At 44.4% G+C, this 22,148-nt stretch overlaps 4 protein-coding genes across 4 annotated transcripts; all 4 read right to left on the reverse strand.

Moving 5' to 3' along the window:
- Positions 1-95: 95 nt before the first annotated feature.
- Positions 96-2,450, reverse strand: LOC120902570 (luciferin 4-monooxygenase-like). The gene is made up of 2 exons (XM_040311413.1): positions 1,372-2,450; positions 96-1,296 (listed from the first exon to the last, which is right to left on the reverse strand). The coding sequence occupies exons 1-2, from the start codon at positions 1,908-1,910 to the stop codon at positions 210-212; spliced, it is 1,626 nt and encodes a 541-aa protein (XP_040167347.1). The 5' UTR covers positions 1,911-2,450; the 3' UTR covers positions 96-209.
- A 114-nt stretch (positions 2,451-2,564) lies between these two features.
- On the reverse strand, positions 2,565-4,400 carry LOC120902568 (probable 4-coumarate--CoA ligase 3). Its single transcript, XM_040311411.1, has 2 exons — positions 3,779-4,400; positions 2,565-3,711 (listed from the first exon to the last, which is right to left on the reverse strand). Exons 1-2 carry the CDS (start codon positions 4,330-4,332, stop codon positions 2,619-2,621), a joined length of 1,647 nt encoding a protein of 548 aa, XP_040167345.1. The 5' UTR covers positions 4,333-4,400; the 3' UTR covers positions 2,565-2,618.
- A 2,636-nt stretch (positions 4,401-7,036) lies between these two features.
- Positions 7,037-9,099, reverse strand: LOC120902571 (probable 4-coumarate--CoA ligase 3). Its single transcript, XM_040311414.1, has 2 exons — positions 8,505-9,099; positions 7,037-8,434 (listed from the first exon to the last, which is right to left on the reverse strand). Exons 1-2 carry the CDS (start codon positions 9,041-9,043, stop codon positions 7,348-7,350), a joined length of 1,626 nt encoding a protein of 541 aa, XP_040167348.1. The 5' UTR covers positions 9,044-9,099; the 3' UTR covers positions 7,037-7,347.
- A 1,935-nt stretch (positions 9,100-11,034) lies between these two features.
- LOC120902569 (probable 4-coumarate--CoA ligase 3) lies at positions 11,035-12,773 on the reverse strand. Its single transcript, XM_040311412.1, has 2 exons — positions 12,204-12,773; positions 11,035-12,142 (listed from the first exon to the last, which is right to left on the reverse strand). Exons 1-2 carry the CDS (start codon positions 12,755-12,757, stop codon positions 11,050-11,052), a joined length of 1,647 nt encoding a protein of 548 aa, XP_040167346.1. The 5' UTR covers positions 12,758-12,773; the 3' UTR covers positions 11,035-11,049.
- Positions 12,774-22,148: the final 9,375 nt, after the last annotated feature.

The following is a 22,148-nucleotide window of genomic DNA, read 5'->3' on the forward strand; positions in this document are numbered from 1 at the left end:
CTGACGCACATTGTTGAGCTTACCCAGAGCTCAATCAAGATGCTGCGACATGATCATCTAATAGGACTTTTCGGATGAATCAATTCTTGTCGAAGTTTAAATTAAACATATAAGAATAGCTATTTATTTACTATGATATCATCAATCCTCCACCCTGTTAACAGAAGTATGGTAATGCAAATTCGAGTTGTTCCTTCCGATTTGACTCCTCAAGCGCCCGTCTTCTCCTTCGCCAGCTCCAACACCATCTCCAGCACCTTTCGTCGCACATTTTTACCGGTCTGCGTTTTCGGTAAGCGCTCCACAAAATACACTCCACCCCGCAGGCGCTTAAAGTCCGACACCTTCCCGTCCACTATTTCCATCACCTGCTCCGCCGTAAGTGAACTTCCTGCCGCGCGTACTACCGCGGCTGTCGGCTGCTCGGTGGTACGCTCCTCATCTGCCGGCACCGCGACAACACACACCTCCATAACACCCTCAATCTGACCGACGACCCCCTCCAGCTCGCTCGGCGACACGTGGAATCCACCGTACTTGAAGATGTCCTTCTCCCGATCGATCAGGTACAGGTAGCCCTCCTCATCGAAATACCCAATATCGCCCGTGTGTACGAACCCTCTACCGTCGATCGTTGCCCGAGTGGCCTCTTCGTTTTGGTAATATCCAATGAACGGTTCCGCGCCTTTCAGCAGTACCTGACCCCGTTGACCAACGCCCAGATCGTTGCCGTCATCGTCCACAATCTTGACGGAAACGTTTACCACCGGTGTACCGACCGAGCCCGGCTTCCGCTTGGCAAAATCAGTCGCCACCCATCCTACCTCCGACGTGCCGACCGTATTATAAGTACGCCCATTTGGCAGCAGACGATCGAACCGATCGCGCAGTCCTTCCGATACGTAGCTGCCTCCGATTGCCAGCATGATCAAGCTAAAGAAGTCCACCTGGGAAGTGCGCTCGTGGCGCAGAACCTGGCTGGCGTACGACGGTGGCATAAACACGAAATTGGCCCGATGCTTCTCCACCGCCTCGAAGAACGTTTCCTCCGAAAACGGGCGGCGCGTGATGAGGCGCGTGGAGCTGCCGGAGAACGTGCTGAGCATCATGTACACCCCGGTGCCCCAGTACAGTGGGCTAAAGTTGAACACTGTCGCCGGTTTGGCCGTCGGGTAGCAACCGATCGTAGAGACCGTCTGTGCGTGCGTCACGCAAACACCTTTCGGGGGACCTGTAGTACCGGACGAGCAGAGTATCATGGACAGCAGCTCGTGAGAGTCTCCGAGGTGGGTGGGCCTTAGAATACAAAAAGCACATGAAGCCACCATTCATTAGGAAATAAAAACGTCAAATTTGAAACACTCTACTCACATAAACTGTTCCTCTTTGCCCGTCGGAATCAGTAGATCTTCCGCATGCTTCACATCATCTCGCTGGCTCTCAAAAACGTAGATCGGGATCTCACCGTCCAACACACTGCAGACAGCTTGCCGTACCACCTCCACATTGTCATCGTCACAGAATACCATCTTCGGTTGCGTTAGACGCAGCATGTGCGCCATGTCCTCCACATTGAACCCGGGCGCAAGTGGATTAAACGGTGCTCCTAGCGTCATGAGCGCACATGCCAACGGTGCCACATTCTCGCTGTTCCCGTTTGCCATCGCCACAATGTCACCCTTACGCAGTCCAGCGTCCGTTAGATGCTGGGCGAAGCGGACCATGCGCATCCGGAACTCGGCACAGCTCAGCCGGCTGCCCGTATCCATATCGATCTGAATGATTCGATCGGGCGTACGTAGCAAAATATGGTTCAGGACCTCACCAACGTTCGCCTTCGGGTTGTAGATCGAAACGCGCTGCACGCCGTACCAGGTTCGGCTCGCTTCATCGTACGTACAGAGTGCCATGTTGGAGCGTTACTACTTCCTGTGCGTTCAAAAGCCAAACAATTACTGCGGAGTCTTGAACTGCCACACGACAGAGAACAACAGTGAACAGTATTCGACTTATCTGTGAGAGAAGCACTACGATGCCTCGTTATCACGGCTATAACAATGCACTATGACTGTCTCGAGACTGACGCTATCGGTCAGTGTAGCTGTGAGATGATACGTGGAGAATTATCGTCGTGGAGGTTATCAGATTTGCTGGAGCATCTCCACCATATCTCACTGTTGATAGTGGTGCGGCTGCGATCGGAACACGTTTACGAGCCTTACCAACGACGTTCACGATAGTTCGGATAGAGAAATGCGGTTCGTGAAACGGTTTTTTTCGGAACTAAAACGACAATCCACACAACACAACACCACTGACCATAACAACTACCCGAATGGCTTCCAGCAAAGGGATTGTCCAACAATTGAGCTGAGTTAACGAAGTTTTAGCATTTGCGTGCCCACGCTCTGCCCCACTGTTCGCCCGTAGTAGAACCGGTTCCTGCTCGTTCCGTGTTGCTTCCTCGAGGCAAACAGGTTCCAGCGCTGTGCTCTTCGCTATAATAGAACCACAAAAGCTCAGTCCAAAAAACAAACAACAAGGCCAACGAAATACAACGAAGGTAACCGTTCGTACGCAAAAGATAACAGATGCGAGATGTATTTCTGTCAACAGTTTCAACACTTGTCGGGAAGCTGATTCATGCGCGTTATCGTCTCGATAACCTTCCGACGTATTACCTTGCCTGTCTGGGTTTTTGGGAGTTCCGCTACAAAGTAAACACCTCCTCGCAGTCGCTTAAAGTCGGACACCTGACCGTCGACGATCGAGCGCACTTGGGAAGCATCTAGTCTGGAGTCAGGTCGTTTCACGATGACAGCCGCTGGCACATCGGTTGCATCCTGCGTATCTAGAATTCCGACCACGCAAACCTCCTGTACACCGTCGATGCGCATAATGATCGCTTCCAGATCCGACGGTGATACATGATAGTTACGATACTTGAAAATGTCCTTCTTGCGATCTATCAAGTACAAGAAACCTTCCTCATCGATGTACCCGATGTCGCCCGTTCGAAAGAACCCGTCCGAATCGATCGCACTCCTGGAAGCCTCCTCATTGCCATAGTATCCACCGAAATCCACGATCGCCTTCGTCAGTAGCTCACCCTGCTCTCCCACTCCCAGCCGGTTTCCGTCCTCGTCCACAATGCGTACCATCGCGTTCGGCATCAATGGTCCGATCGCGCCTGGCTTTCGCCTAATAATGTCCATCGCACAGGGACCGTTCTCCGACGATCCGTATGCGTTCACCGAGCGGCCTCCGGTCGGTGCGAGCAGTGCATCGATCCGGTCGCGCAACTCTTCCGGCACGTGACTGCCACCAAGTGCCAAGAATTTGATCGAACTCAGATCGGCCGTTTTGATGCGCGGATGAGCCATCATAGCGTTTGCATAAGCCGTCGGTAGAAAGATCGCTTTGGCGTGATATTTTTCTACTGCCTCCAAAAACTGCTCCTCGTTGAAGGGCTTGCGAGTGATGAGTCGAACGGCCCCGCTAAAGAACGGAGTCAGCATGGAGCCAAAACCGGTCGTCCAATAAAGGGCGCTGAAGTTGAAGTGTACCTCGGGAGTGGCCACAAACCGTGTCCATATCGTCAAGTGCATGCAGGCGGCGTGTGTTACCTGCACGCCTTTATGGGCTCCTGATGTTCCGGAGGAGCACAATATCGCAGCCACCGTTTTGTTGGAGTCACCCAGATAAGGTGCCCTGTTGGAGATAAAGATAGAAGGTCAGTTTGCTACGTTCGGATGATTTCAAACCCTACCATACATACACAAACGTTTCTTCGCTTCCCGTCTCCTTCATGAAGTCCTCCGCATGTTTCACATCGTCCCGAGTACACTCAAACACGTAGATAGGAGGCAACGTGTCCCCGCGAGGTACGGCACGCTCCAGCGCCTTCCGCACTACCTCGTAGTTGTCCGCATCGGCAAACACCAGCTTCGGTTTCGTTGTTCGCAGCATGTTTTCCATATCGTCCTCGTTAAAGGCCGGCGCCAGCGGATTAAACGGTACACCGATCGTTAGCAGGGCACACGCCAGGGGAGCCAGATTTTCACTGTTTGCATTGGCTAAAACTACCACCTCACCTGGCCGCAGTCCGACCTTCGTAAGGTTTTGGGCGAAGCGGATCAAACGCGTCCGAAACTCGGCGTACGTCAGCGATCGCCCAGTGTCCATGTCCTGCTGCATCACGCGGTCCGGCGAGCGGCTCAGTACCTCCAGCATGATCTGTCCCATGCTGGCCTCCGGATTGAACAGATGCTTCACGGTAGGACCGTGCCAGGTGCGGGTGGTCTCATCGTACACCGTACTGTAGTTTGCCATCGTCACTGCACACGTTGTTGTTCTCGAGCTATCTGTGGACAACTGAGGAGCAATTACAGAACGCTGCAGAGTTATAGTTGCTCTCGGCTCGACAAAACTTGTTCGCACGTGCGACTGGATGTAATCTTATCGGGTGTTATTAAATTAACCTAAAAATAAAACGGTACTGAGATAGGAAAACCTTTGGGATGAATGTCTAGGTGTAATCATCAGCACACATACAACATAAGCCTAGTAAATTGAATCTAGTTTATTAATCTTAGCACATGATCAACTATTGTATCGCTCCGTTTCAGGCAGTAATGACATCGTGCATTAAGCTGTAGATGCCTATTTAGATAAACGGCTGATAAAGAACAATCAGGATTTCTGTACAACAATTCATCAATAAACTAATATTTTATTGCTTTTTGCTGTAGTCTTGTTTCTAGGTGCGCGGATGACATTGAAATTCAGTTTTGTTGATTTTTGATTAATTTTGATTTTTTTTTTTTTGCAATTTTTGTCACCAGAAGCATCCTTAATATTCATTGCATGTTTGCAGCTTATCTCCGTTTTTTACACACCGCTAATAAAAGATGATAATTAGTACCGCCACATACCCCAGAAACAGGTTTAAGCGAGACGAGTTTATCTTGCGATATTATTTTATAAATCTATTTAATTTACTAATTTAATAGTTAATTAATAATTCTTCATTCGTTCAAGTGATGCCTTCGAAAGGTTCAACCTTCTGTTCACAAAGCACTTCCTTCTGAAGTCTACGCAAATAGTAGCAGCAAATATGCCATTACCTTTTATTGCTACACATACTGACCTACAAAACAAAACAGCTTGCAACCCTAGTTGACATTCTTAACGTCCCCTTGCACGCGCGCCAGCTCAAAACTGTTTTATTATTCGCGGCATCTTGTTATACAACTGCAGCACTTTGAAATACAAAGAATTCCTTTACTACTGTGTCTTGTAGTTGGGGAGTCTTGGTGCGTTCGATCTTCGTGTACTATAATGATGTTTAACTGATCCTCTCACTATACGTTCTAACACGCATGTTGTTTTCTTTGCAATCAAGGCAAAATTTTATGTTTAAGACAGTCAATCTAAAGCCTTAAGATCAAAAATCAAAAGATTTTCTGTCTCTTAAACATCCTTTTTTTTTTAAATATTACAGTATCATCAACAAATCAGGTTCACGTCACATTTGGAAGCGATACTTTGAAGCACACCAGAATGGAGCAGAGATGGGAGAGGCTGGCGCAAAAAAAAACCCCAGAATAAAAATGGCTATAACATTGCACGCCTTATTGTATCCACCCAACTGTCAATGTCAATGTCAATCCTTGACATTCAATATCAATTTTTTCATGCGCCTACACAAGACGAGAAAATATGCGCTATGAAACACATGGTTTTTGTATCGAATTTTTGTTGTGTAAAGACCGCTGCCTCATCCAGTACAGACTCACCGTTGACAGCGGACTGTCAGCGGATGACGTTCGCAGTGAGGATCGCGTCCGGACAGAGATCAGACATCCTCTTCCCGCATTTCGTGTATTGTGGTTTCGTTTCTAATTATTGTTTCTCAATGTAAATCATACCTAAGAAAGGTTAATTACAAATATTATGTTTGTGCCATATACGTCTTATATGTTGTTTTTGTGCTGACACAACTTTTTTTTATCGAATATTATAGAAAGTTGACAATTTTGACTTTAGGCTTCGAGGCGTGACGTTATTTGACGGTATGTCTTGACGCACGGTTTGTCTTGACGCTATGTTTTGATGGCATGTTTGTTCTATTGTAGAATTGAAATCAGTGACTAGGACGCCTTGTAAAGATACTTGGATTGATAAGATTGAATCAATGCAGCGTAGATTTGGCTACTTAGCTCTTCGTAAGGTAATAATAGCCAATATCGCCGCCATCACCAACTCTCCGCCATCGATCGTTGCCGAGAGGCCTCAGGATAATATGCTCACATACCGTGACAGATGCTCTCTCAGAGTCGTTATCGTCTGGAATCTAAGTCGTCAGCATTCGGAGTCGGACTCCAACTCCGTTTCCGGACGATTCCGACTCAGGATCACTCAGACTCCGACTAAGGATGACTTCAACCCCGGATATCACCGACTCCGATTTCAGATAACTCCGACTTCGATTCCAGTTAACTCCGATTCTAGATGTCTACGACTCCGGACGACTCCGATTCCAGGATGACTCCGACTACAGGATGGCTTCAACCCGACTCCGACTCCGGATAACTCCGATTCGGATTCCAGAATACTCCGACCGCGGATGACTCCGGCTCCAGACGACTCCGACTGCGGAAGACGACACCCAATCCGGATGACTCCGACTCCAGACGACACCAGACGGCTCCAGACAGTTCTGGACGGATTTTTGTCTACTTCACCGATTACTAATCTATGATAATTATCAAGTTGACTGGACAACTAAAGGAACCATAACACCATTATAGACATAACAAGTTAGTTGCGGCAGTATTCGAAACAGACAAAGCAAAGGATTTTGTCATAAATTTGTTGTGCTTCTGGATAGATTGTTAGGTTTTTGAAGATAAAACATATTTAAATACTACAAGTTAAAAAATATATATTTCTGTCATTTTTATTTGTAAGTAAGGTAATACATAAAAAAATATATTGTAACATTAGTTTGTTAACAATGGGCATATTATATAAAAAATATTGCATAATGTATTCTTTATATCAAACCAAAGATAACTTGAAAATTTGTACTAAATGTCTTACTAAACTGCCAATCAAAACTCTGCTCAAAATTGTGCATTAGTTAATGCAGCCAAGCTCCAGATACCTTCAACCTGTAACTTCGGAATGACCAAAACCTATAGCGAGGTTAATTATAGTGCCAACACCATCTTAAGGGGGGAGCCATTTCCGAATCGTTTATGCTCTAGAGTTCCTACGAATCCTTTACCATACCGGCTACTGTTGACAGTCGTGCGTTAATAAAAAAATCAATTTGTTCCTACCTCAAGCAACCGTTTTATCCTTCACCAGGTCCAACACCATCTCCAACACCTTTCGTCGCACATTTTTCCCGGTCTGCGTTTTCGGTAAGCACTCTACAAAATGAACTCCACCCCGCAGGCGCTTAAAGTCGGACACCTTCCCGTCCACCACTTTCATCACCTGCTCCGCGGTGAGCGGACTTCCGGCCGCACGTACTACCGCGGCTGTCGGCAGCTCGGTCATACGCCCTTCGTCTGCCGGCACCGCGACAACACACACCTCTATAACACCCTCAATCTGACCGACGACCCCCTCCAGCTCGCTCGGTGACACGTGGAACCCACCGTACTTGAAAATGTCCTTCTCCCGATCGATCAGGTACAGGTAGCCCTCCTCATCGAAATACCCAATATCGCCCGTGTGTACGAACCCTCTACCGTCGATCGTTGCCCGAGTGGCCTCTTCGTTTTGGTAATATCCAATGAACGGCTCCGCACCTTTCAGCATTACATGCCCCTTTTCACCAACCTCCAGATCGTTACCGTCATCGTCCACAATCTTGACGGAAACGTTTACCACCGGCGTACCGACCGAGCCCGGCTTCCGCTTGGCAATGTCGTTTGTCGCCCATCCCACTTCCGACGTGCCGACCGTATTATAAGTACGCCCATTTGGCAGCAGAAGATCGAACCGATCGCGCAGTCCTTCCGATACGTAGCTGCCACCGAACGCAAGCGCCCACAAGCTGGAATAGTCCACCTGCAAAGCGCGTTTGTGACGCAGAATCTGATTGGCGTATGATGGTTGCATAAACACGAAGTTGGCCCGATGCTTTTCTACCGCCTCGAAGAACGTTTCCTCCGAGAAGAGGCGGCGCGTGATGAGGCGCGTGGAGCCACTGGCAAACGTGCTGAGCAGCATGTACACCCCGGTGCCCCAGTACAGCGGGCTAAAGTTGAACACTGTCACCGGTTTGTCCATTGGGTAGCAACCGATCGTAGAGACCGTCTGTGCGTGCGTCACACAAACACCTTTCGGTGGGCCGGTAGTACCGGACGAGCAGAGTATCATGGACAGAAGCTCGTGCGAATCTCCCAAGTGAGCGGGCCTGAGTATAGAACAACATTTGAAACCACAATTAAATAGAAACAAAAAAATCCCAAATTTCCTTTACTTACATAAACTGTTCCTCTTTGCCCGTCGGAATCAGTAGATCTTCCGCATGCTTCACATCATCTCGCTGGCTCTCAAAAACGTAGATCGGGATCTCACCATCCAACACACTACAGACAGCTTGCCGTACCACCTCCACATTGTCATCGTCGCAGAATACCATCTTCGGTTGCGTTAGACGCAGCATGTGCGCCATGTCCTCCACATTGAACCCGGGCGCTAGCGGATTAAACGGTGCTCCTAGTGTCATAAGCGCACAGGCCAACGGTGCCACATTCTCGCTGTTCCCGTTTGCCATCGCCACAATGTCCCCCTTACGCAGTCCAGCGTCCGTTAGATGCTGGGCGAAGCGGACCATGCGCATCCGGAACTCGGCACAGCTCAGCCGGCTGCCCGTATCCATATCGATCTGAATGATTCGATCGGGCGTTCGGAGCAGAATATGGTTCAGGACCTCACCAACGTTCGCTTTCGGGTTGTAGATCGAAACGCGCTGCACGCCGTACCAGGTTCGGCTCGCTTCATCGTACGTACAGAGTGCCATGTTGGAGCGTTACTACTTCCTGTGCGTTCAAAAGCCAAACAATTACTGCGGAGTCTTGGCCTGGCACACGACTTAAAAATACTGTGAAGCGTGCTTGGAGCATCCATATTTGAAGATCGCTCTTATCTGTATGACTAACACGGCGATGTTTCGTTATCACGGCTATAACAATGGACTAAAGCAGGCACTATTTTGCAACGATCCGTATGCGTTAATCAAACGGCCTTCTGTCGATGCGAGCAGCAAATCAATCCGGTCACGTGACTGTCATCAAGCACCCAGATTTTAAAAGAACTCAACTCGGCCGATTCAATGCGCTGATGAGCCACCATGGCATTGGCAGTGGGTGGGAAGATGGCATTGAAAGATGAAGATCAGTTCCAACTCTCTCATACATACGCTAACGTTTCTTCGCGTTCCGTTGCCATTATGAAGTCTTCTGAATGTTTCACATGATTCCGAGTACACATAGATTGGAAGTATTGTGAACCCGTTAGGGTAGCAAGGCTTATCCCAGAGTTACCGGATTTTCGCTGTTTTACCTGTTCTGATAAAAATGTAAACAGTAGTAAACGATTATTTGTCAGATGTCAAGATAACCCTGCAGTTTTTGCAGCTAGTTAATTCAGTAGTCTACTCAAGCGTAATCAAAGTTCAAATCAATACGGCTTTTTTGAACCGTTCCTTCTGTTTTGATTCCGTTTTATTTTGTCAACTATCAATAAATTATCAACAGACAGGCGGAAAATATATATGACAAGCTAAGTGGTCTGTGATCGTAAAAAGGTTGGAAATCACTGAGTGAATCAATCGTAGTTTCATTGCATTTTATCAATTTATAACATTTTATATTCTAGTACCATCACGGTACCAAAGAAAACTGGCCATTATTACCATTTTATATTACCATTTTGTTAAGTTTACTAAAAAAGCGTCAAATTACCAACCGGAAATAAAGATTCACTCATGAAATTGAACAGCACACATTTTCACATCTAGGAATGTTTCACAATTTTGTTATAAACTGATATGATAAATGTTAAAATGTATTTTTGGCTACCGCCAAATAACGAGTACCCCTTATAACGAACAAATCTCAATGCTGCCCAGTTAACGAGTAAAATCTCGCATAACAAGCAATTTCACTTTTGTTCCCGATAAGCAATCGTGATCATTTCGAGAGTTTCAATACTGAGAATCGTTAAATATCAAGCTATTTCCAAAAAAAGGCAGGTATAAGTGAAGAGGAAAAGTGTATGGGAGGTAACACATTAACACCCACTGCCAGTCCAAAACTCACGAAGTCATACAAAAATTGAAAAAAGCCGGGCAGGCCGCAGGCGTCTACTCCACGTCCAAATAACTCTTTTCAGAACAAGGAGCGTAGCTGCGGGTTTTGCTGCGCTTATCGTCAGGTGGAGTAAGTGAGGTAGTGCCTTCAGTTGAATTGCTCCATTTCCTTCCTTCATCCTTCTGTATTTGACAATATCGGAGGCTCTCTTCGGTTTCGGCCGTTGAAGTGGGAAGGACATAGATTTTTGTGTGTAGTGTACCTCCCTCGGAAGCGTGTTTTTCATAAGTGTGAAGTGTATTGATGACACTCATATGTTCTGATCTACTTGCTCGTGAAGCAAAACATTTCTTACTAAGCAATGATCGATGCATTGCTGTTGACAGTTGGCGGTGTTCCGTATGGTTGTGATGTATATAATTCGGTAATAAAGAACCATTTAAGCATGAGATCAAAAACCAATCTTGTTCAGATAATACCAATAGAAAAAAGTATTAAAAGTATTAATTAAAAGTAAAAAAAACGTGTTTTTCTAAAATATTAAATTATTCTTCAGCGGGGGTCGTTACACATGCTAAATTACAGTAACTGAAGACTATATTTCTGACTACCAAAAGATCCGTTTCATTCAACGAATTACTCGTAATCAATCGCTCCTGCATGAACTACAGAACAATACCACATACAATTGCTTTACATTCTTGCGCAGCGTTCGTTAAGATGCGTTATTATGGTTCATGCGCGATATCATCTCGATAACCTTCCGACGCATTACCTTACCTGTCTGGGTTTTCGGTAATTCTGGTAAAAAGTGAACACCTCCCCGCAATCGCTTATAGTCGGATACCTGTCCGTCTACGATCGAGCGCACTTGGGAAGCATCTAGCTTGGAGTCAGGTCGTTTCACGATGACAGCCGCTGGTACATCGGTTGCATTCTGCGTATTTCGAATTCCTACCACGCAAACCTCCTGTACACCCTCAATAGCCGTAATGATCGCTTCCAGTTCGGTTGGTACAACTTGTAACCCACTGTACTTGAAGATGTCCTTCTTGCGATCTACCACGTGCAGGTAGCCTTCCTCGTCGATGTATCCAATGTCGCCCGTCCAAAAGAACCCGTCCGAATCGATCGCATTCCTGGAAGCCTCCTCATTACCATAGTACCCGCCGAATTCTACACTCATCTTTGTCAGCAGCTCACCCTGCTTTCCCACTCCCAGCCGGTTCCCATTCTCGTCCACGATGCGTATCATCGTGTTAAGCATCAATGGTCCGGTAGCGCCTGGCTTCCGCTTTGGGATGTCCATTGCACAGGCGCCATTCTCCGACGATCCGTACGTAGTTACCGAGCGGCCTCCCGTTGGACGGAGCAGTGCATCGATCCGGTCTCGCAACTCCTCCGGCACGTGACTGCCCCCGATCATCCAGATCTTGAGCGAACTCAGATCGGCCGTTTTTGTACGTGGATGGGCCATCACTGCGTTTGAATAAGCCGTGGGTAGAAATATTGCTTCAACGCGATACTTTTCCACCGCCTCCAAAAATTGTCTCTCACTGAAGGACTTGCGGGTGATAAGACGTATGGTCCCGCTGAAGAACGGAGTCAGCATCGAGGCAAAACCAGTCGCCCAGTGAAGGGCGCTGAAGTTGAAGTGTACCGACGGAGTGGCATCGAAAAAGCGTGTCCTTAGCGTCATGTGCATGCAGGCGGCGTGCGTTACCTGCACGCCCTTGTGGGGCCCAGATGTTCCAGAGGAGCACAATATTGCGGCCACCGTTTTTTTGGAGTCACCCAGATAAGGTGCCCTGTGGGAGATGGAAGGTCACATTGTTACATTCAAATCTCTTATAACTCTCTTATACATACACAAACGTTTCTTCGCTTCCCGTCTCCTTCATGAAGTCCTCCGCATGTTTCACATCGTCCCGAGTACACTCAAACACGTAGATTGGAGGCAACGTGTCCCCGCGAGGTACGGCACGCTCCAGCGCCTTCCGCACTACCTCGTAGTTGTCCGCATCGGCAAACACCAGCTTCGGTTTCGTTGTTCGCAGCATGTTTTCCATATCGTCCTCGTTAAAGGCCGGCGCCAGCGGATTAAACGGTACACCGATCGTTAGCAGGGCACACGCCAGGGGAGCCAGATTTTCACTGTTTGCATTGGCTAAAACTACCACCTCACCTGGCCGCAGTCCGACCTTCGTAAGGTTTTGGGCGAAGCGGATCAAACGCGTCCGAAACTCGGCGTACGTCAGCGATCGCCCAGTGTCCATGTCCTGCTGCATCACGCGGTCCGGCGAGCGGCTCAGTACCTCCAGCATGATCTGTCCCATGCTGGCCTCCGGGTTGAACAGATGCTTCACGGTAGGACCGTGCCAGGTTCGGGTGGTCTCATCGTACACCGTACGGTAGTTCGCCATCGTTACTGCGATCAGGTGCGTTGTTCTCGGGCAACTAAGCGACTGGGGGCAGTGACCGTCTGTTGCCAAATTAATGTAGGTTGCAAAAGTATCCTCCTCGTAGATCTTGATGTAATCTTATCTGATTGTTGTTTACTTTTCGTTACCATGGAATGGTACGGTCAGTATGTTGCGATACTGCTACTACGAATGTTGCGATTTGCCCCCAAAATACATTTAATATAGAAATTTTCTATCTAAAAGTAGTGATGCTCATAGTAAAATTAAAAATCTAATAGAATTCGTACATAAAATTTGTAGAATATGCTGCAAGAAGTGCCACGTATCTCCAGAATCACATGTCTCGGGAGCAGACTGTATAGACCCATGGCCCTCAGAAAAGCGAGATGAGCTAGATGTACTCATCATCAAGTGGGCAAGTATAGGCACATGAATTTAGTCAAGTTCAACTAAGTACATAATAAAATATGTAATCGTTCCGTTTAAAGCTGTTTAAAAGTATTTTAGCATAATCGTAAGCTTATGATAAGCTGTATCTTATCTGGCTTCGCCGTAACTAATTGCTTCTCCTGCTATAAACGGTACTTGACAACAGGTATTATCGTACACATGCGATGTCACGACATATCTCAACCAGGAAGAACATAGTGACATCGTGCTTCAAGATTTTAAAACAACGCTTTTCTTTGTCAAGAATAAATCATGTTTAAAAACACTTCAAATATTCTTTGATGGGAAGTGAGCATTCACAACTAAAACTAATCCTCTTTAAGTCATCTAAGTTGAACATATCTTTGGCGTACCTTTGCTTTGGCGTTTCCCATCCCATTTTGCAAGCAAACTTTTATCCACTTTACCCATCATGCATAACTTACTACAGCGCTACCGCGCACTCGGAACTGCTTCCCATCCAACGAACTACGCCAGACGGTCAAGATTTTGAATAACAAAGCAGGTCATCATTAATTTCAATTATTTCTAATTAAACACACTCAAGCACGGTCACTGGATGTAATGTGCGTTCGGGCCGCTCGGTAGCCCTGGCTAGGCTAATTCCCAAGATCTCTTGGGCTTAAGTGTGCTGTCCCGGATGGATGGGCACATTTCTGGCAAAATGATTAATTGCCCATACACCGATCCCATCGGTCCGGTAGGAATAAAACCAGAAGGAACCAACCAAAAAAAAAGCTGTACCTTAACATTCACCCAAGGCTGACGGGTTGCGAGGCGAGAACCTAACGGATCGCTAACGGACAGCGCTTGGCTCGACGGTGGCAAACAATCTGCTGACTTTGTGGCAGTTTCGCGAAGGGTTCCATCGTGCCAACAACATAATCCATTTCTGAAAGGTAAGTATTAAAAGCATGTTGCGCCGACCGCTGAAGCCAACCGTCAGCTAGGCGACGCAGCCCGAAAAAAAAGCCCGAACGTTCTTGCTCCCGTTTGCCGTTCGCGAATCGTCCCGCAAAAGGTCAAGCGGCTGTGGGTATGTGTTAAACGGGAATATCTTTCTCACCTGGTGCCAGCGGCACACCAGCATAGCACACAGGGACTGTCGGAGAAGCTGTAAGCATGATGTGTTTTTTTGCTTCATCAATTTGTTATTAATTTTTTGTTGGTTGTTTTCATGCACTTTTTCCCAGTGCAAAAAATAAGACTGTGGAGAGATGGGTTTTTTCCTGTACTAGTTAGAAGCGCAACAAACGGTAAAGGGAAAGGCAGGCATGGTGAATAGATGAGGCGCTGATCGTATGGAAATTGTAGACAAATTGATGAATTGCCTGGAGTTATGAATTTAATGTCTGTCAAGAGGCTAATCTATGGCCTTAAGGGTGTATGTGTGTAGGTTGATTAACTCTCGATCAAAATTATGCTTAAGAAGCTGTTTGCAATCTCACCGGAAGCGATAATGAACCTAACAAAAACTGAACCTCGTGAGTGAGAGAAGAATATCTTAAGCGGTTACGGTGGGCGGGTTTGCCTTTGGGATTGTTATTAGGCCACATCATAGGTAAAGGGTTCTATCGAGAAAAAGATATTATTTATGTATAATATAAAGTTCATTTACATCTTCATGGCATGTTTTTGTTGTTGTCGTACGATTGTGTAATGACTTTGTATCTTGAGTTCTCTTTATTTAAGAAAAAATACTAAGAATTAAGTCAATGATCCAACAATAGCATACACGTCTGAGCTGATTTAATTTCATGATAAATGGACAGTTTAATTAGAATTAAAAAAATAAATAATGAAAAAATAAATAAATAAATAAATGAATAAAAAATTAATAAATGAAAATAAATAAATAAATAAACAAATTAATTAATAAAAAAACAAATAAAAAAAAAACATAAATTAATAAATAAATAAATAAATAAATAAATAAATAAATAAATAAATAAATAAATAAATAAATAAATAAATAAATAAATAAATAAATAAATAAATAAATAAATAAATAAATAAATAAATAAAAAAATAAATAAATAAATAAATAAATAAATAAATAAATAAATGAAAAATTAAATAAATAAATAAATAAATAAATAAAAAAATAAATAAATAAATAAATAAATGAATAAATAAATAAATAAATAGATAAATAAATAAAAAATAAATAAATAAATAAATAAATAAATAAATAAATAAATAAATAAATAAATAAATAAATAAATAAATAAATAAATAAATAAATAAATAAATACATAAATACATAAATAAATAAATAAATAAATAAATGAATAAATAAATAAATAAGTGAATAAACATACAAATAAACAAATAAATAATTAATAAAAAAGAAATAAATTAATTAATTAATGGAATAAATAAGTAATTAAGCAAATAAATGAATAAATAAATAAAAAAATATATAAACAATTAATTAAACTTATAAAAAGATAAAAGTAAATCAATAAATAAATAAATAGATGGATAAACAAATAAATAAATAAACAAATGAATAAATAAATAAATAAATAAACAAATAAATAAATAAATAAAAGCATTTCGCGTTTTTGATGCCTTCAGTGACCAAATGATGTCCCAAAAGAGAATGAGTTTGATGCTTCATGCTGGAGTATGCAATTAAAGATGCCTACACAGCATAAGAAATCCATACGCCGGACCAAATGGTACACAATACACATTCTAACTGTCTTGAACACAGCAACAAGATTGATCGAAAGAACACGATCTCAAATACCCCAAACAGCTACTTATGTCAACCAAACGTACAATCAGCCTCGTACAGCCCGCAAGCAAATGTATACGAGAGAAAGTTTAAGTACCTTCGCCGGTACCAACCAACCAACTTACCTTGCGGCAGCTTTCTAATTCTAAATTACCGCACCGCTGCTGATTCTATTCTGTTGCTCACCTGTTCACCATCCCGTCGATCATCACTCAAATGTGCATACCCGTATCCCGTACCACACCTCTCGCATCAAGCGAACATTAGAGACGGAAGCGACAGAAGCTACGGCATCAACAGTAGATCGGGGGGAAAAAAAGACTCCTAGCGACGTTTATGATTAGTTTTGGCCGCGAGCCACAATCGTCCTCCCGGCCGCTCGTTGCGGCACTCTCGTTGCTACAATTTATTTAACACCTTATCGGGAAAAATGATGATTGATTACCAGCGCCCGGGCGAGGCAGAAGGTAGGAACAGAAGAAAAAAAAATACACAGCTACCAGCATGTAGAAACATGATGTAGAACCGTGTCAGCCCCGGCAACGATCAACCGATGAAGCGGCGCTGCCCTGGAGCGATTCGATCGGAGTAGATTATTCACTCCCAGAAGCTGCGCGTTCGTGCGCGTTTTTGTTCTGATTTGCCGCACACCGAGCGCCGAGGCGGCTTTGGTTGGTTTGGCGCACCGGTTTGCCGGTGACCTGTGTAGCCTTCTATTGATGTGTAGCTTGAAAGACTGTTTTCGGGCATTGTTGTTTCGGGCGTCGTCACCTCGAGCTGGCGTGGCGGTGTCATAAGTAAGGCGAAACGTGCTCATGCCGCTACCTGTTGGACCTGATGGCCCGTGGGGAGGAAAATTGGAGCACCTGCATATTACATCTCACTTTGGTTGGAGCGAGCGAACAGTGTAAGCTGTAAGTGTAAGTGCAGGAGGAAGATCGACGGTTTTGAAAATCGCTTTCATATTCATATAACAGGCATGCGAAAGCATATCAGCGGGTATTTGTATCATATTGTTACAACATGAGGCTATATTTATAATTTCTGATGATTGTATTCGTATTTATTTGCTAAAGACTTCGAGATGCAATGAGCAGCATAGCTATATTTAAAATTAATTCAATATTCCTATCATGTCAGCAAAACCTAGCCTAAAAACGCCATCAAGCCAGTTTCGAATGAAACCATTGGTAATCACCGTAACCAAGATATTTTTCAACAGTTGTCAAATGGTTGATTTGTTTCAAAATGAAATTTTAGTTTCAACACATGATTTTCAACACATAACAAAGAAATTTCAAACAAAGAAATTTCAAACGAGCTGGCTTGAGAAACTCTGTAAGCATTGAAATCCCAAAGATACATTTTCGTTAAATAGCTTCCAACCTGTTTATCCTATATTTTTACTCAGGGAACTATGCGAACTTGCAAAAATTCAATAATAGGATAGACGATGGTGCCGAATATAGATCTGTTTATTTTTTAGGTATTTTAACCAGTCCTATTACTTTGTACATCACTGTCCTCCGCACACCAGGAACAATCTACAAAGCCTAGAACCACGCGCGGCATGTTCCTTTTAATGTTTGCAAACCTATGCTGTACCATCTCATTATTCCACACCAGCAAACACACACACACATGCCAACTTCCCTCCCGTGTCTGGAACACCTTGAGGGTTCCGATATTCCTCTCACCATGCGATACCAACCCACTCCATCTCACGCTGCCTGCCGATGTCTTTTGAATTGAATCGTTCGGCCAATCGCCCAACGGCCTCTCAGATGGACCCCAAACCAGCGTTTGAAGTTGACGCTGCGTTGCCGGTTGCATTCGTTGCCCCGTAGTGTCCACGCGAGGATGAAATCGTGCCACCGTGCCCGTGCTCCATCACCTGCAGGACTGTTTTTTTTCTGTTCACGCTCGCCCGATGGTTACGGTCACGGCTGTTGACCTGACGCCGCAGGGGCAGCAGTTACCCCCACCGGCGCGACCCATTCAAATTGCCATCCGACCAGGCTGGGGAAGCAAAGTCGCACTTTCGAATTTTCCGCACGGGGCACGGGATCGAGGCACGATTTGTTCGGACTTGCGTTTTGATTGATTAATTTCCAGTCAAGCGTTTGGGTTCAAACGCGTCCGCTCACGAATGGTGGTGAGCTCCGTTGCATAGCCCCGTTACTGAGCTGGGGGGAGGGGGATAAATTTGAACGGAAAAAGGCAAGCGTGCCCTTTGCCCGATCGATATCGACCGTGTGGAAATTGGAGGTTAATTATTATTCTAAATCTCGATGATTTGATTTACGCTACTTGCGTTCATTTATCATTCCGGCTGGTTGGAAAACAAGAGCGAGAAAGAAGTGTAAACGAAAGCATAGATCTGGCTGCTTCTTTGACGGTGAAAAACGGATTAGAATGATGGGGATGTTAGACAATTCGGTAGCACAAGTAGGATAAGAGATAAGTTCTGATTGCTGAAATCATCCATTGGCTATAATTAAAACAATTTAATTAAGAATAAATAATTACAATTTTTAATTTACGCGAGATTGAAGGTGTTTGATAAAAGCATGAGCATTAATTTGTTTTAAATATTTAAAAATGAATCATTTTTTAGCTTCAAGTTGAAGTTCTACCTTGCGGATATTTGAACGTGTTTGAAGTTTGTGAAAAAGCTCACACCTCACCACCAAATCGGCCTTGCTCCATCCCTTGATCAGGTGCGATAATTGATTGGTTGTTTTATATGGCCATTAAAATTCCACTTAAATTTCCATCCCACCGTGCGCATCGATCTTTAATCGTTAATCGTGAGAATTTTCCGCCGAAACTATTAATCTAGTTTGACTTTTATTTTTCCTTCACTTCCCGGTCTCCCTGCGCACCCGTGCTCTTATCGCACTCGCGATCGGGTTAATAAAATCGGCCCCAGGTGCGTGAAACCGTGCGCAATCAAACGGTGCTGGCCAGCTTTTATCTAATTAAATGATACGCATCGGATACGTGAATCGAGTTGTGAGAATGTCATTGCGGGAGGGGCATTCTTCCAAGGTTGTCATAAAACTAATCAATCGGCTGGTAGTAGGTTTATAAGGTTTTACATTGAATATTTGGTGTGTTGTCTCTACCGTTGGCATCTCAAGCACCGTTTCGAGCTGTTACATTCCATCCGAGGCTCACTGGCTGCTACACTGTCGCTTAGATTTTGCCTCCTAATGATTCTACCATCTGGTGCCTCTTTGATGGTACGGCAAGGAAGGACAGGGTGGTGGTGGTGGAGCATCAAGAATACCAAACTCATCGCCAGCACACATCTGTTTGGAGTTCCCACAGCTGCTCGGGCCCAAATCGACACCTTGCCCGTGGACTATCATGCTCATCTACCGCGGAATGTTCGACACGCCGGCAGCTAAATCTCTTCCCCTCCTCGGATGGCCAAAGTGCTAATCAATGTGCTTGTTCGTACGGCCGTTTGGGCAAGCAGCAGCAGCAGCAGGATTAGAAGACGGATGAGCAGCACCATTATTCCACACTTAAGCCACACTCGCACGTGGTACTTAAGGGTGCGTAACGTGGACCATCACTGGCAGCGGGTTCTCATGAGGAGTTGTTTTTGGACATTCCGAACACATTCTTTCACAGTTCGGTATAACATCTGTCAAAGAGTTAGTAGGCCAGAACAGAACAGAATAACACAATAAGTAGAAGCATTCTACAAATAGCTAATCGCAAAGTTTATGTTTTGCGATGTTTGTATTTCGAAGCAAAGCATGCTTTGTGATAAACTTCTTTCTAACATTGTTAATCTTTAACATATTTGGTTGCTTCTTTTCCATCTTCTCTGTTTATTTTTCTTCTGCGTAATAACGAACAGGCGATCAAAACGACATTATCAAAATTAGTAGTATTAGGCAGTAGTAGATACTCCTTGCTACACAAAAAGGTTCATTTAAGAATCCATACAGTCCGACCTGTATTCTAGGCTCAAAGTCTGTATAAAAGTAAAAATTAGTAAATGATTGGCACAATCAAATAATTAAGTACCAAAATGCCCTTAAGAACTGAAAGCACTTATTACACAAAACTCCAAATAAAAATCCATAAAGAATCATGGAAAAGCTAATCTATATTTCAAAGATTTTTTAAAATTAACTCTAGCAACAGAAGTAACAATTGATCCCACACTTATTCTACAGAAGAAAGTAAGCATAAAAGTGTTCATTTATTTATTTATTTATTCTTTAGTGGCCTGCATACACATAAAGATTCAAACCTTAACTATGAACTAAAGACTCGTACACAATACAAATGAAATTGGTTTATGATACTAGTACATTTCAGGCTAAAGAAAAGATCAACATTGGGGCCCTTCACGATTCTAGTCAGCTTGTTGCATGGAGTTCACAAGCAAGAGCTTGTGCTTGTGGAGAACACAAGCAAGCAAAGTATATGATTTTTTTTAAATAGAGTGTTAATAATAACTACAAATTAACTGAGGGCGTTGTGTCTCGAATAGGTTATTTGAGATTAGGAATAGGATAGATCGGGGCAAAGCAAATGAATAGTTTCTGACACTTTTAATAGTATTTCAAATAATTTTAATTTATTTTTATCTTATAACGCTCTCCACCAATAAATTGTTAGATTATTTGTAATCGGAGGTAATTATAGAAACATCACCAAAAAGCTTCAAGCAGTCTTCACGAAGCAAAACTTTGGTTCGCTGAATTGCTGTAACAGTTATGTTTCATTAACAATAGCACCTCTAGTGGCACCAGCATCACAAACATGCTCATAAATAGCCAGCAAGAGCAACAAAACCAATACCGTCTGCTAGCGGTTTAAATTCCTTTGAGGAACTTTCGCATCCTAATCCCAGCTAGGAGGGAGAGGAAAGAAGAGTGCTCGAGCTTCGTCACTGCACAAAAAAAACACACACACACACAACCTGATCACGCCAGATGGGAAGCGTACAGGTGAAATTATTATTATCGTACTATGAAATGCCTCCCCCCAACAAGAAGCAATGAAGCGTGGTTCGTGGTTGGAGGCGCCAACAGCTCCCTGGCCAGTGGGATCCCGTGGGATCTTGCCTATCTTAAGCGTCTTGCACATTAGCTGCGATAGCTGCGTACGCTTACGGGAGACAGCCCAGTTGGCTCGAACGCTCTCGAGTGGTTTCTTTCCTCCGGGGCTCTCTTTCCGTTGGTTTTGCATACCATCCCATTCACCTATCCCAGGGCTAGGTTGGCAGTGGGCTGAAAACGAGCAGCCATAATTTCAACGCCAAGCTGCACCAGATAAAAGTGTTTATTAGCCCGATTTTATAGGTCCGGGCGCCACCGTCCAGGACAGCATGCTGTCCATTACAGCCCCTTTTTCATTCCCACTTGTTTGTGCAGGGATGCAGGGGACAGAATTGAACACGGTACACGAGTTTGCTGGGGGAATTATCCACACATCTCGTTTAACAACCTGCAGCCATCCCCATTCTACAGGTGGCTCGTTTATCGGGTGAAAAAGTATTAATTAAGATATCATAACGATTTCGTCCACACCAGTCCGTAATCGACTTAAGCAAACACTCGTACACTGGCAGCAAGCAGGGCAAGAGCGAGGGAAATGCCCACTCTCGTGTCCGTGATGTGTGAAACCGGTTCAATCAGTATCAAATAAAAATTAGCTTATCTTGATCAATTGATGTCGCCTTTCGGGAAAAAAGGTAGTGTGCAGGGTTGCGCTTTAAAATTCGGTGCGTTTTTATTACTTTCCCAGGCTCGATCGATCACCGTTCGGAGGATCAGTGCCGGAGTACGGGAATTGGATACGAGTTATGATGGTTCCAATTGATTATTTTATTTCACTTTTGTCTTTCGCCATCCTTCCACCCTTCCACGGCACATTCAAACGAGCATTTACATTTAACGCCCTTTAGCTAACGATCGAAAACATCTTCCTGCCGTAACGCTGTCCAAATCAGAAGCCTAATACCCCTTACGGTGGTAATCTTTCATTGTGTTGCTGCTTTTCCTACTAGAAACCGGGAAATTCCCAAACGCTGTCGCACACTGATTGAGTCCGATTGAATTTCGTCTCGTCTTAGGTCCTCTCTTTTTTACCAGCGGTCCACCAGTCAAACGACTTTGAAGGTGAAAATTGATGCGCTTAACGATGGCCTCAACCTTGGTGGGACGGGAG

This window comes from Anopheles arabiensis, chromosome 3, assembly GCF_016920715.1.
Source record: "Anopheles arabiensis isolate DONGOLA chromosome 3, AaraD3, whole genome shotgun sequence".
Lineage (NCBI taxonomy): Eukaryota > Metazoa > Arthropoda > Insecta > Diptera > Culicidae > Anopheles > Anopheles arabiensis.

Excerpts from the sequence above, each read along its gene's own strand:
- LOC120902570 (XM_040311413.1), bottom strand. The coding sequence starts at position 1,910 with ATGGCACTCTGTACGTACGATGAAGCGAGCCGAACCTGGTACGGCGTG. Across the intron at positions 1,297-1,371 it reads GGCAAAGAGGAACAGTTTAT|GCCCACCCACCTCGGAGACT; the intron begins GTGAGTAGAGTG and ends TTGTATTCTAAG.
- LOC120902568 (XM_040311411.1), bottom strand. The coding sequence starts at position 4,332 with ATGGCAAACTACAGTACGGTGTACGATGAGACCACCCGCACCTGGCAC. Across the intron at positions 3,712-3,778 it reads GGAAGCGAAGAAACGTTTGT|GGCACCTTATCTGGGTGACT; the intron begins GTATGTATGGTA and ends TATCTCCAACAG.
- LOC120902571 (XM_040311414.1), bottom strand. The coding sequence starts at position 9,043 with ATGGCACTCTGTACGTACGATGAAGCGAGCCGAACCTGGTACGGCGTG. Across the intron at positions 8,435-8,504 it reads GGCAAAGAGGAACAGTTTAT|GCCCGCTCACTTGGGAGATT; the intron begins GTAAGTAAAGGA and ends TTCTATACTCAG.
- LOC120902569 (XM_040311412.1), bottom strand. The coding sequence starts at position 12,757 with ATGGCGAACTACCGTACGGTGTACGATGAGACCACCCGAACCTGGCAC. Across the intron at positions 12,143-12,203 it reads GGAAGCGAAGAAACGTTTGT|GGCACCTTATCTGGGTGACT; the intron begins GTATGTATAAGA and ends CATCTCCCACAG.